Genomic DNA, 13,694 nt, shown 5'->3' on the forward strand with positions numbered 1-13,694 from the left:
TTTAAATACAGTTGAACACATATCCCTATAAGAGACATTTAGAGACACATTCCTTTTCTAAGATCATGTTAGTGAATAAGATTAGTCTCAGCTTGAGAGTCAGAAATGTTATAAGAAGTAAACTGTCAGAAATTACAGAAACGATGTTTCACAATGTCCACAAGGGGTCAGTGTACACAATACGTTTGCTTTATAGCTTATGGCTCGCAAATTTGCTAATAGTAAGGCACAAATACGGCAAAACTAGCAAGACTTAAACTAAAAAGCAGAACAGTTCTTTAACTTAATTCCTAATACAGCTGGGTGTAATTGTCACAATAGCTGCTGCTATTAAATTAGTGCTAAATAATTTTACCAACACAGTATAAAACAGCTGCAATGTTCTTCAACCACTCCCTTACGAATATCCACTGTGTGCTAAGGGCATGGTCACTGAAGCAAAGTTCCTTTGAATGCGCTGTCACAAGCAACTTGAACAACAAATAGTGGGAAAAGATGATTATGTCTGCACTGGGATGAAGGAAGAGACGTTATAAATCTCTGTTATTATTGCTCAGTTTTCTTTTATGAGCATTTGGAATTTTCTGTTTTGTAAATAAAAATGTAAAAACTGTATGGTCTAGATTTGCTCTCAGCTCAGTTTTGACAAGTTATTCACTGTGTTCTCTCTTTATAAAGAATAGGTGAATTACTGAAATGAATGAGATAAAATTTAGCACATGCACAGATTATTTTAAAAGAGGTTTTAAAACACGCCGTCTACAACAGTTTAAAATACAAATCAAGCTCCGTTGTAACAACTACTAATCAAACATTTTTCCTCTTTTTGGACTTAATCATAGCCGGATCACCCTTCCTCCTCTTCCTGCTCTGACTCAGCACCTACTGTCTGTCCATATATTTCATTCTTCCCTCCCCTTCAGGTCTGCACTTTGAACATGGCTGTAAACAACATGTGGTGACGCAGAAGAGCTGACAGGAATGATTCACTTTAAAAACTCCTGTTGTTTAGATAAGAACTCAGACTAGTTTCATTTATAAGGAAGTGAAACTCACACAGTCACTGACACTAAGAGGGGGAAATGGCGCAGAAAGGAGTTCAGCTGGACCAAGAAACTTTCTCTTGTTCGATCTGTTTGGATCTTCTGAACGATCCGGTGACTATTCCCTGTGGACACAGCTATTGTATGAAGTGTATTAATGGCTTTTGGGATGGAGAGGAGGAGAAGAAAACCTACAGCTGCCCTCAGTGCAGACAGACTTTCACACCGAAACCTATTGTTATGAAAAACACCATGTTAGCAGATTTAGTGGAGGAGCTGAAGAAGACTGGACTCCAAGCTGCTCCTGCTGATCACTGCTATGCTGGACCTGAAGATGTGGCCTGTGATTTCTGCACTGGCATAAAGCTAAAGGCTTTAAAAACATGTTTGGTCTGTTTGGTCTCTTACTGTGAGAAACACCTTCAGCCTCATTATGATGTGGCTCCATTAAAGAAACACAAGCTGGTGGAGCCCTCCAAGAAGCTCCAGGACAACATCTGCTCTCGTCATGATGAGGTGATGAAGATGTTCTGCCGTACTGATCAGCAGAGTATCTGTTATCTCTGCTCTGTGGATGAACATAAAGGCCACGACACAGTCTCAGCTGCAGCAGAAAGGACTGAGAGGCAGAGAGAGCTGGAGGTGAGTCGACAAAACATCCAGCAGAGAATCCAGGACAGAGAGAAAGATGTGAAGCTGCTTCAACAGGAGGTGGAGGCCATCAATCAGTCTGCTGATCAAACAGTGGAGCACAGTGAGAAGATCTTCACTGAGCTGATCCATCTCATCCAGAAAAGAAGCTCTGATGTGAAGCAGCAGATCAGATCCCAGCAGGAAACTGAAGTGAGTCGAGTCAAAGAGCTTCAGGAGAAGCTGGAGCAGGAGATCACTGAGCTGAAGAGGAAAGATGCTGAGCTGAAGCAGCTCTCACACACAGCGGATCACATCCAGTTTCTACACAACTACCCCTCACTGTCAGCACTCAGTGAGTCTACAGACTCATCCAGCATCAATATCCGTCCTCTGAGCTACTTTGAGGATGTGACAGCAGCTGTGTCAGAGGTCAGAGATAAACTACAGGACATTCTGAGAGAGGAATGGACAAACATCTCACTGACAGTCACTGAAGTGGATGTTTTACTGTCACGACCAGAGCCAAAGACCAGAGCTGAATTCTTAAAATATTCATGTGAAATCACACTGGATCCAAACACAGCACACACACAGCTGTTATTATCAGAGGGGAACAGAAAAGTAACATATGTGAAGCATCAACAGTCTTATTTTGATCATCAAGACAAATTCACTGGAATGTCTCAGGTCCTGAGTAAAGAGAGTCTGACTGGACGTTGTTACTGGGAGGTGGAGAGGAAAGGGAGAGTTATTATAGCAGTCGCATACAAGAATATCAGCAGAGCATGGTGGAGGAATGAATGTGCCTTTGGACGTAATGACAAGTCTTGGGCATTAGATTGTTCCAAAAACAGTTACACATTTTGGTACAACAACATCCAAACTCCTGTCTCAGGTCCTCGTTCCTCCAGAGTAGGAGTGTACCTGGATCACAGAGCAGGTATTTTGTCCTTCTACAGCGTCTCTGAAACCATGACTCTCCTCCACAGAGTCCAGACCACATTCACTCAGCTGCTCTATGCTGGACTCTGGTTTTACCACAATTTTGGAGACACTGCTGAGTTCATTAAACTGAAATAGACTGAAGTCTTTCATATTGTAGGTTGAAATCTGCATTTTAGTTTCCATTTTATTTTCTCTGCAGCAATATTGTGGCATTTCTGCGCTGCACAAAGATCAGCTGTCAGTCAGACATTATGGGTGGTACCTCGGCATCTTGGTTTTTTTGGTGGAGATCTTTCCCGTTTAGCCATAGAGCCTACCACTGCTCATTAATATTTTTATCCATAAAAATATTTCTCCACATGAAAATGTAAACTTTTTTTGTGCTCCCTGTATTTGTATTGTTTTGCTTCTATTTTGTTTTTTCCTCTTCCACTTAATAAACCTTAACATAGAAATCAGCAGATTCCTTCATAACACATTTTTTTAATCATTAGTTTGTACATTTTTAAACATATATATGATTATATTTACATCTGTCTTTTTGACTAAATATTTCTCTTTCTTTTTAATAAACAAACAAAATGAAGTGATACAGATCTGTAGTGTTATTGTAGTTAAATTAATTGAAGTTTTAACAGTAATCAAACACTATCTTTAATGTTTACTTTGTGAAAAACTCCACCACTTTGTTTAATTATTTTACTGAGCTGCCATTTTAACTAGGTTAGCACTGTGGCAGCGAGCCTTGTCTTTTTAATTAATGTTTGTTAATAAGGTGTTGTAAGGTTTTGCATTGTCAGCCTAGGAAGTTCTCTGGTTTTGCAGCTCTATGCTTTTAGTGGGTTTTTTCCTAATAAATTTTGATTTGTGAAATTGACCTGCCTCATCTCTGCTTGCTAATAACAAGCCCAGGTGCTTCTTCTTCCGGCTCCGACAGTCTTGATTGTTGTGACCTTGGACAAGACACTTCACCCGTTGCCTACTGGTGGTGGTCAGAGGGCCCAGTGGCGCCAGTGTCCAGCAGCCTCGCCTCTGTCAGTGCGCCCCAGGGTGGCTGTGACTACAATGTAGCTGCCATCACCAGTGTGTGAATGTGTGTGTGAATGGGTGGATGACTGGATATGTAAAGCGCTTTGGGGTTCTTAGGGACTAGTAAAGTGCTATACAAATACAGGCCATTTAGCATTTATCTTTACTGGTTATCCACCTTCGCGCCACCACACACAGTTTAATTTTGCGTCGTCTTTTAACAACAGTCTGAACTGAGGAGACCAGCTGCTGTTTTGAGGGAGGAATTTTGTCTAATTTTTCTTTGATATAAGATACTAGCTGTTGAACAGTCCATGGCAGTGTTTATGGATCATGTTCACATATGCACACTAAAAAAAGCTGGGTTAAAAATAGCCCATTTATAACACAGTGCTGGGTCAAATACGGACCGAGCCAACCCTGGGTTGTTTCAACTTAACAGGGTTCGGTTATTGTTTTGACCCAGCACACTGGGTTTGGATAACTACAACAATGTAGCTTGCCATCACCAGTGTGACTGAATGTGTATAGGGTTTTGGGGTCCTTTAGGGACTAGTAAAGCGCTATAAAAAATACAGGCCATTTACCTATCCAAAAACTGGGTTACACTGACCAGTGTTTAAAGCGGAGGTTAAAAAAAAAAAAAAAAAAAAAAAAAAGATTGGATAGAAACTCAGAACCCATCACAAGGGTTATATTACTATTATCATTTGAGGTAAGACTTCTTACTATAAAATTCATCATATAAAAACTAGATTCAAAACTACTTTTATTGCCATATGATACATAGAATATAGATGGCAAAATTCATACAAAATATATATAAATGAAAGTAAAATGAAAGTTTAAAAAAAAAGTATATAATTCATTATATTATATCCATTGCTTCAAATCAGTCTTTGGTTACAGCATATGTAATGGTTCATACACATGAAGACATGCTAAGTAAAGCTGGTTCTGTTTTAGAACAAATTACTGAGGGAATCTCCCTCTCAGATCATTTCATGCACCTTTATATGCAACATTTTACACTTCCATCATAGCTAAATGAGTCCTCTTTAATTTGATCACATTTGATTCCTTTCATGTGATTCTTCTATTCCAATGCTTAGATGACAGTGTGAAGGAATTTCCAAACCTGGGTGCATGACTTTGGTTAACTTGCATCAAAAACAAAAAATGATTTAAAGCAGCCATCAACAGACTGTAGATTGCCACAAAAAGCAGAAACAAATCTATCTTCTAGTACCAGGCAAAATGAACATTTTCTTGGGGTTTCTTTGGTGCTGAAATCTTCTACACAATGTCACGACGAGGAACGAAGCCTCTCCCTGACATTGTGTAGATGCTCCGCTGGAAATCCAGTTGCTGGCCTATGAGCTGTGCAAGGGCTGAACCACACATCCTGAAATGTTTAAACAAAAGAAAAGGATCAATAAAGTAAGATTTAAAATATTATTTGCAGTTGTTTGGTTAATGTTAACTTGTCTGTAATCCTGGAGTGGTGAGCTCCAACACTACGCTTGACATTTGCTCAATGAGAACCAAACAACAATGAAGCAGACCAGTTTGTGGTTGTGAATACTGGCAATTAATTGTTAGGAGATGGACTAAGTCAAGCTCAAGTATGTTTCACACACTTTATATTGTCACAATATTGTATAAACCTTTTTGCCAACTTCGCAATAGATTTAAACAAATGTACAAATGCACCTTAAATGTGCATATGACTGAATAAGTCACTTGGATTAGTGACATAAGGTTCACACTTTTTTTTTAAAGATATGGAAATTGAGTAAATACAATTTGGATATTTATTTTTATAATCACAGTGACACTCATTATACTGATTGAAAAAAATTGACCGATATTCAGGGTTTTTTTTAACTGTTGTCGTGTGTATTAAAGTGTAGATACGACAGTCCTTTAAACATACCAACTGATCTATGATTGATGCCAAAATTGCCTTTATTCCTGAAGTTGGGCTGCAAGCAAAAACATTAGCATTTAATAAAATTGGATAAACAAAACTTTACTTTCCTGTAGATTTCTTGTAAAATAAACAACTACGAAGAGTAGAAGCTTTGGGGGGAAAAAGAAGAGGAAAGAAACCAAACATTTTTAACAGATCCTCTTTGTTTTCATCACCACAGCGCACACTTTAGGAGCTGCCAATGGAGTAATTTCACTTGGGCCAGCACAGTGCAGTGTCCCTGACGTTCTGACCAAGCAGCCCAAATCTAGCCACATTGAAAATGCCACACACCACCACCACCACCAAAGCCTTATAACTGATTTCGCACAAGAAACACTCACTTTTCTCCATAGAACTCCATTCAGTGTAAAATAAGTATCCGGACCATGCATCTCTCATGCATGGATGTGTGCTGGTGTTCCTCAAGACTGGCAACCAAAGATGTCCCCCTCAGGTGTACCTCACAGATGTTCTAAAGTTAAAACATTTTAATGTTAATTTTAGAAACATTTTCAAAATTAACATTAAATATAGGATTTAATTTACAGATTAATAAAGAATTTGTTTTAGTTCAGAATTAACTTACTTATACAATCACATAATACTGTATTCTAAAATAAGTGCACACATTTCAGTTTGCACTGTTATGTATCTATCTTTGTTTTCTGAGTTACCTCAGTGGCAGCTGCTCCCAGTCCCTTGGTTGATGAGCTAAAAGGTGCAGAGCAAGCCTATGTGGAGACCTGCAAATTGGGTCATACCACAATTCTGGATTATGGGGGGGGGAATTGAATTTGCTATGTTAGTTTTAGTTGGGTTTTGTGTGTTCTACGCCTTTCTGTGTTTTTGTTGGCTGATCAGCCACTGTTTAGGTTTCCCCTTTGTCTCCTCTAGGTAGGTTAGTTTGTTTGAGTTAGTAGTATTGTTTGTTACCAGCTTTAGAGAAGAGTTCTGAGACTTTGAGCTATTTTATATGGGCCCAAGATTTTGAATTTTCTGTATAATTTAACCAAGTTTGTTTTAGGTCCAAATAAAAAAAACTTTTTTTTGCACTTTAACCATTGCCTGACGCTCCTTCACTGCTAGGTCCATCACAATACTCAAAAGTTAGCAAGGATAACATTTCTCAATTTTAATTTTCATTAAAGTAAATGTACATAGATATAGGTTGAAAAAATATAAGCAAGTGTGATTGCACAGCTTGTGTACCCTGGACCAATCATTCGGACAATGAAGTCGATGACTTTAGTTTGTGAATTAATGGCAGCCTGCTTTCACTCAGTGTGATAGAATAGCTAGCACTGCCTCCATCTAAAGCTGGGCATACACTGTGCATATATTTTTTTTCATATTTTTTTCCCCGCATTATTCAGCTCCTGCTCAAACTGTACGATTGAATCACCACTATCAACTTTGCTAGATTGCTAGTGAAAAACATTGACCAGGCAGCTGCACTTGAGCAGCAATCTCCATCTATTTTCACAGTTGTTGGTTGTGATAATTTTGTGAGGCCACATCTAAAAGGCTTGGATGAGCTTGCCAAAGTTGTGCCTCCATCGCTTGTGTCCAGATCACACTGCACTGCCATGCCTCTCCGTCTTTTTCACTTCCATTTCTGTGTTTGCGCATGCGCGGTGTGAGAGGTTGCGTTAAATTGGCTTGTGGCACTGCTTCAACAGCCTGGAACAACAGAACGTAGCTGTCAAACAAAACCCAAACAGTCCTGACCCGCGACAAAATGAAACAGGAAAGTACCGCAGTGTAATCCATTTATTTCAACAAAGTAACTGTATTCTGAATACCACCTTTTTAAACGGTAACTGTAACGGAATACAATTACTCAATTGTATTTTAAATACGTAACGGCGGTACATGTATTCCGTTACTCCCCAACACTGGCCACAACACCTCACTTTCTTGCCACATGTATTGCAAACCATGTCTCAGCTGTTTGTGGAGGTAAAATACGTCCACACATGACTCCATTTACGCTCAGCCATTATTGTGAGTGCACACGCCAAGGGGCTGTGACACATTTATGCAGCCGTATTTCGCACATGACTATGAAAGGTGGAAGAGGAAGTAGTTCCTTCCTATGTAGACAATCCGAATGATATAGTTTCTTTCCACTGTGTTCCTGTTAATGATAAACTACAAACTTACCCTAAATTACTAAAATATCGATATTTTATTATGAGAATCAATTCTAGAACATAAATGACTGGTATCGTAGGAATCGATATTTCAGTATCGAGCTGCACATTACCCTCACGAGCAGTGTTGGTCAAGTTACTTGAAAAAAGTAATCAGTAACTATGTCTGTGAAGGTTCTCAGTCATCCAGGTCATCGTAGTCAAAGGAGCTTGCAAAGAAAAGCGTCTGGACTTCTTTAAGTTACTTGAAGACGTTTCACCTCTCATCCGAGAAGCTTCTTCAGTTCTAAGGTCAAATGGTGGAGAGTCCCAGATATAAACCTAGTGGGAGTGACCCCCCACAGAGGGACAAAAGGACCCCCTGATGATCCTCTAATCGCCTGAGCCAAGGTGGGAAACTGGGTGTGGGTCCCAATCAGCCAGAGTTTCGGGTGTGTTCATTGTGAAACCTGGCCCCACCTTATCATGTGATTTCCTGAGATCAGATGGCCCAGGATGTGAGTGGGCGTTAAGGCGTCTGGGAAGGGATCTCAAAACTGGATTATAGATGGCAGAGTTGGTGTCGTAAACCCCCGCCTCTGTTCAAAGATGGTCGCTCACAGTGGACATAGATGGCTTCTTTCACTCCTCTTTCAAACCATCTGTCCTCTCTGCCCAAAATGTGAACATTGGCATCCTCGAAAGAGTGACCTTTATCCTTAAGATGCAGATGGACTGCTGAGTCTTGTCCTGTGGAGGTGGCTCTTCTGTGTTGTGCCATGCGCTTGTGAAGTGGCTGTTTGGTCTCTCCAATGTAGAGGTCTAAGCATTCCTCGCTGCACTGTACAGCATACACCACATTGTTAAGTCTGTGTTTTGGCGTTTTGTCTTTCGGGTGAACCAGTTTCTGTCTGAGCGTGTTGCTGGGTCTGAAATACACTGGGATGTCATGCTTGGAGAAAACTCTCCTGAGTTTCTCTGATACACCGGCTACATAGGGGATGACAATGTTGTTGCGTCTGTCCTTCTTATCCTCCCTCGCTGGTGTCTGATCTTCTTTTCTGTGCCTCTTTGCTGACTTTAAGAACGCCCATTTAGGATAGCCGCACGTTTTGAGTGCTTCCTTTACATGTGTGTGTTCCTTCTTTTTTCATTCAGGCTTAGAGGGAACATGTTCTGCCCGGTGGTGTAGGGTCCTGATTACTCCAAGTTTCAAAGGGTGATGGGAGTCAAAGAGGAGGTACTGGTCCGTGTGTGTGGACTTCCGGTAAACTTCGATGTTGAGTTTGCCGTTCTCTTCAATGTGCACAGCGCAGTCCAGGAAAGGCAGACAGTCATCCTTTGTGTCTTCCCTGGTGAACTTGATGTTCTTATCCACAGCGTTAATGTGCGCAGTGAAGGATTCCACTTCTTGTGTCTTGATTTTGACCCAGGTGTCGTCCACATATCTGTACCAGTGGCTGGGTACTCTTCCTTTGAAAGAGCCAAGAGCCTTCCTTTCCACTTCCTCCATTAGCTGTATACTGAGGAGGGTCAACCAACATTCTCAGCCCTGCCAGGTTAACCCTTTAACAACTTAGCGTTGTGTGTAGAGATTGAAAATCTCTCCTTTGATTTTTTCCTCGTACTTTGTTTTTTGGTCTTTTCGTCAAGTCTGTCTTCGTACGGACCTGCCGAGTTCTTCGTCGTTTTGTACATAACTGTTTTTGGGGCAAATAAAATGCAAGTAGGGATTAAAACCTCAGAATTAATGATTACCGGTGCTGGAAATGCTAGTGTTTGATGCAGTGTCTTGATGTTGTTGCCACGGGTACCCACAAAGCAATGCGCGAAAGTCACGTGGTCTGTCAATCTCTGTTGACTAAGAACCAAAAGGCTTAATACTAGTGATGGGATTTTCGGCTCTTTCGGCTCGGCTCACTAAAAAGAGCCGGCTCTGGAAATAAAGACATAAAATCAGGACTGACAGAGATGGGGAAGAAGTCTCATTGTGACAAGTAAAGTTTATCTTGCCTGGCTGGGCAGCTCTCCTGGTGCTCAGCACCCCCAAAGCTCTGATCCTAGAATCGCCCCTGAGTAGTGGAGAAGTCCAGTGATATCTGATCAGGTCATTTCTAGTTGAACATGGCAGTGTGAAAACTGATGTGGCTTCTTCTGAGGCTTATCTTCAACCCAAACAATTGTGTGAAATTTTGACTCAATGTTTTATCAAAGCTGCCCAACCTGTGACCCAACAGGATTAGTCAAGCTGTGGAGTGAACTGAAGAACCCGGCACATCATCATCCCAACTCCTGAGTCATGACTTTTGCACCAATATTTGGTCACAATAACCCGATTTACGAACCTACAGCTTTTACACAGAAGTTGATTATGAAAATAACCCAGCATTTTTTAGTGTGTATGAAAAGTTTGGAATAATCTGTAAATGAGACATATAACTTTAACAGTTATAACCAGCATAATCCACTTAACCTGCCAATGAAATAACAGTTACTGACTCATAAACACACGACTCAATCATATGAAACTGCGTGACAGCGGCAATGTTTTGCAATCACCCCCTTACAAATATCCACTGTGGGCTAAGGGCATGGTCACTGAAGCAAAGTTCCTTTGAGTGCACTTGATTATTGTCTCTAGACGTCCTGAGAACAAGTCAGAGGATGAAAATTTAAACACCTCCTGCTATGAACAATAAAGGCATGTGCCCTATATTGTCACACATGAGACAAGAGTATAAGAACTAACTGTCAAAAGCAACTTGAAAAACAAACAGGTGACGAAGGAAGAGACGTTATAAATCTCTGTTATTGTTGCTCGGTTTTCTTTTAGGAGCATTTGGAATTTTCTGTTTTGTAACTAAAAATATAAAAAATAAATGGACTACATTTGTTCTCAGCTCAGTTTTGAAAAGTTATTCACTATGTTCTCTCTTTATATGGAGTATTTTAAATACTGAAACAAATAAAAAGATGAATTAATTTCGCAGACTTAGATTATTTTAAAAGACCTTTTAAAACACACTGTTTAAAACTGTTTAAAATGCGAAGCAAGCTCTGTTATAAGAAGTACTAATCACACATCTTTCCTCTTCTTAGAATTAATCATAGCCTGATAATCCTCCCTCCTCTTCCTGCTCTCTGACTCAGCACCTACTGTCTGTCCATATATTTTCTTCTTCCCTCCCCTTCAGGTCTGCACTTTGAACATGGCTGTAATCAACGTGCAGTGACGCAGAGGAGCTAACTCATGTTGTTTAGATAAGAGCTCCGAATGCTTTCAATTATAAGGAAGTGAAACTCACACAGTCGCTGATACTGAGAGGAGAAATGGCGCAGAAAGGAGTTCAGCTGGACCAAGAAACTTTCTCTTGTTCGATCTGTTTGGATCTGCTGAAGGAGCCAGTGACTCTTCCCTGTGGACACAGCTACTGCATGAACTGTATTAATGGCTTTTGGGATGGAGAGGACGAGAAGAAAATCTACAGCTGCCCTCAGTGCAGACAGACTTTCACAGCGAGGCCTGTCCTGGTGAAAAACACCATGTTAGCAGTTTTAGTGGAGCAGCTGAAGAAGACTGGACTCCAAGCTGCTCCTGCTGATCACTGCTATGCTGGACCTGAAGATGTGGCCTGTGATTTCTGCACTGGAAGAGAAATGAAAGCCTTCAAGTCCTGTTTAGTCTGTCTGGCATCTTACTGTGAGAAACACCTTCAGCCTCATTATGATGTTGCTCCATTAAAGAAACACAAGCTGGTGGAGCCCTCCAAGACGCTCCAGGAGAAGATCTGCTCTCGTCATGATGAGGTGATGAAGATGTTCTGCCGTACTGATCAGCAGAGTATCTGTTATCTCTGCTCTGTGGATGAACATAAAGGCCACGACACAGTCTCAGCTGCAGCAGAAAGGACTGAGAGGCAGAGAGAGCTGGAGGTGAGTCGACAAAACATCCAGCAGAGAATCCAGGACAGAGAGAAAGATGTGAAGCTGCTTCAACAGGAGGTGGAGGCCATCAATCAGTCTGCTGATCAAACAGTGGAGCACAGTGAGAAGATCTTCACTGAGCTGATCCATCTCATCCAGAAAAGAAGCTCTGATGTGAAGCAGCAGATCAGATCCCAGCAGGAAACTGAAGTGAGTCGAGTCAAAGAGCTTCAGGAGAAGCTGGAGCAGGAGATCACTGAGCTGAAGAGGAAAGATGCTGAGCTGAAGCAGCTCTCACACACAGAGGATCACATCCAGTTTCTACACAACTACCCCTCACTGTCAGCACTCAGTGAGTCTACAGACTCATCCAGCATCAATATCCGTCCTCTGAGCTACTTTGAGGATGTGACAGCAGCTGTGTCAGAGGTCAGAGATAAACTACAGGACATTCTGAGAGAGGAACGGACAAACATCTCACTGACAGTCACTGAAGTGGATGTTTTACTGTCACAACCAGAGCCAAAGACCAGAGCTGGATTCTTAAAATATTCATGTAAAATCTCACTGGATCCAAACACAGCACACAAACAGCTGTTATTATCAGACGAGAACAGAAAAGTAACATTCATGTATCATCAACAATCCTTTTTGGATCATCCAGACAGATTTACTGGATGGTGGCAGGTCCTGAGTAGAGAGAGCCTGACCGGACGTTGTTACTGGGAGGTGGTGAGGAGAGGGGGAGTTTTTGTAGCAGTTGCATACAAGAATATCAGCAGAGCAGGGACTCGAAATGAATGTGGATTTGGTCGTAATGACAAGTCTTGGGCACTAGATTGTTCCAAAAATAGTTACACATTTTGGCATAACAACACTGAAATTCCCATCTCAGGTCCTCGTTCCTCCAGAGTAGGAGTGTACCTGGATCACAGAGCAGGTATTTTGTCCTTCTACAGCGTCTCTGAAACCATGACTCTCCTCCACAGAGTCCAGACCACATTCACTCAGCCGCTCTACGTTGGGCTTAGACTTTACACCAATTATGGAGATATTGCTGAATTCATTAAACTGAAATAGACCGAAGACTTTCATATTGTGGGTTTAAATCTATATTTTAGTTTCCATTTTATTTTCTCTCCATCATTTCTGCACCGAGATCAGCTGTCTGTCAAACATTATGGGTGGTACTTTGACATCTTCATTTTGTTCTCTTGATGTTTTTGAGTTTTTAAAGGGGATCCTTCCTGTGTTTGTTTGTCCATTGAAGGTACCAGTGATCGATATGAATTTTATTTACACAAATATTTCTCCACCTTTTTTTGTCTTCTACTTCATGGGCTTTAACAGAGAAATTAGCAGAACATTCTTTGTCAAGCAGTTTTTTTTTTGTCTTTACTTTAGAAAGCTGTGTAAACCAACTATAAATAACTAATCTAAACTTATATACATTAAATACAGAAATGAAATGAGGTGGAATGAATACTACAGAATGTACATAAGGTGCAGCTGCAGTTTGGCAGTGGGAGCAGTGTGACATAATATAATCTGAATGCTTCTTTGCTGATTATATTGTTTTATGGATAAGAGAGGCCCAACTCTGAGTACAGTCTGTGCCAAAAGTACTGACAGGAAACTGCATGCTTTTGCAGAGAACATGAGTTGCGGGCAGAAAGTGAAACTAAGTAGGGTGTTTGATCGAAACTTAAAGTGTGTGTGACGTCTAGAGGAAGTATATAAATAACTAGGCTTCCTGTTTGTGCTTCAGACCTGAGCTTGTGTGTTCGTGTGTTCAGGTCTCCCTTCCCGGTAACGTAAAATAAAGATCATTTTTTGAGTTTGACCACTTTGAGCTGTGTCTTTCTTTGCCGTAAGGAATACAAAGAACTGGGATTTAATACAGGTCAACTGTTTAGAAGGGAGATGGCGAGGGGAAAGAAACTGTTCCTGTGTCGGGTGGTCCTGGTCTGCAGGCTTCTGTACCGTCTGCCAGAAGGCAGCAGGTCAAAAAGT

General features: G+C 40.9%; 2 protein-coding genes and 1 long non-coding RNA gene across 6 annotated transcripts; 2 read left to right on the forward strand and 1 right to left on the reverse strand.

The window, feature by feature from the left end:
- The first annotated feature begins 968 nt into the window (after positions 1 to 968).
- LOC146553054 (E3 ubiquitin/ISG15 ligase TRIM25-like) lies at positions 969 to 3,458 on the forward strand. 2 transcript variants are annotated; one of them, XM_085255442.1, is made up of 2 exons: positions 969 to 1,886; positions 2,588 to 2,768. In XM_085255442.1, the coding sequence occupies exons 1-2, from the start codon at positions 1,083 to 1,085 to the stop codon at positions 2,642 to 2,644; spliced, it is 861 nt and encodes a 286-aa protein (XP_085111568.1). In that variant the 5' UTR covers positions 969 to 1,082; the 3' UTR covers positions 2,645 to 2,768. The 2 variants fall into 2 exon arrangements, with proteins under 2 accessions (XP_085111568.1, XP_085111567.1); XM_085255441.1 differs by having other exon boundaries at positions 969 to 3,458.
- Positions 3,459 to 4,436: 978 nt separating this feature from the next.
- On the reverse strand, positions 4,437 to 6,434 carry LOC146553055 (uncharacterized). Of its 2 annotated transcripts, none has more exons than XR_014889595.1 (3): positions 6,300 to 6,434; positions 5,967 to 6,097; positions 4,437 to 5,055 (listed from the first exon to the last, which is right to left on the reverse strand). It is a non-coding gene; the product is annotated as an uncharacterized LOC146553055 (long non-coding RNA). The 2 variants fall into 2 exon arrangements; XR_014889594.1 differs by having other exon boundaries at positions 6,212 to 6,304.
- Positions 6,435 to 10,938: 4,504 nt separating this feature from the next.
- On the forward strand, positions 10,939 to 13,500 carry LOC146553056 (E3 ubiquitin/ISG15 ligase TRIM25-like). 2 transcript variants are annotated; one of them, XM_085255440.1, is made up of 2 exons: positions 10,939 to 11,891; positions 12,593 to 13,500. In XM_085255440.1, exons 1-2 carry the CDS (start codon positions 11,088 to 11,090, stop codon positions 12,647 to 12,649), a joined length of 861 nt encoding a protein of 286 aa, XP_085111566.1. In that variant the 5' UTR covers positions 10,939 to 11,087; the 3' UTR covers positions 12,650 to 13,500. The 2 variants fall into 2 exon arrangements, with proteins under 2 accessions (XP_085111566.1, XP_085111565.1); XM_085255439.1 differs by having other exon boundaries at positions 10,939 to 13,500.
- Positions 13,501 to 13,694: the final 194 nt, after the last annotated feature.

The sequence above is a fragment of the Mchenga conophoros genome, linkage group LG18 (genome assembly GCF_057382185.1).
Source record: "Mchenga conophoros isolate Kocher_MC1m ecotype Shallow Benthic linkage group LG18, M_conophoros_male_GT1.1, whole genome shotgun sequence".
Classification (NCBI taxonomy): domain Eukaryota; kingdom Metazoa; phylum Chordata; class Actinopteri; order Cichliformes; family Cichlidae; genus Mchenga; species Mchenga conophoros.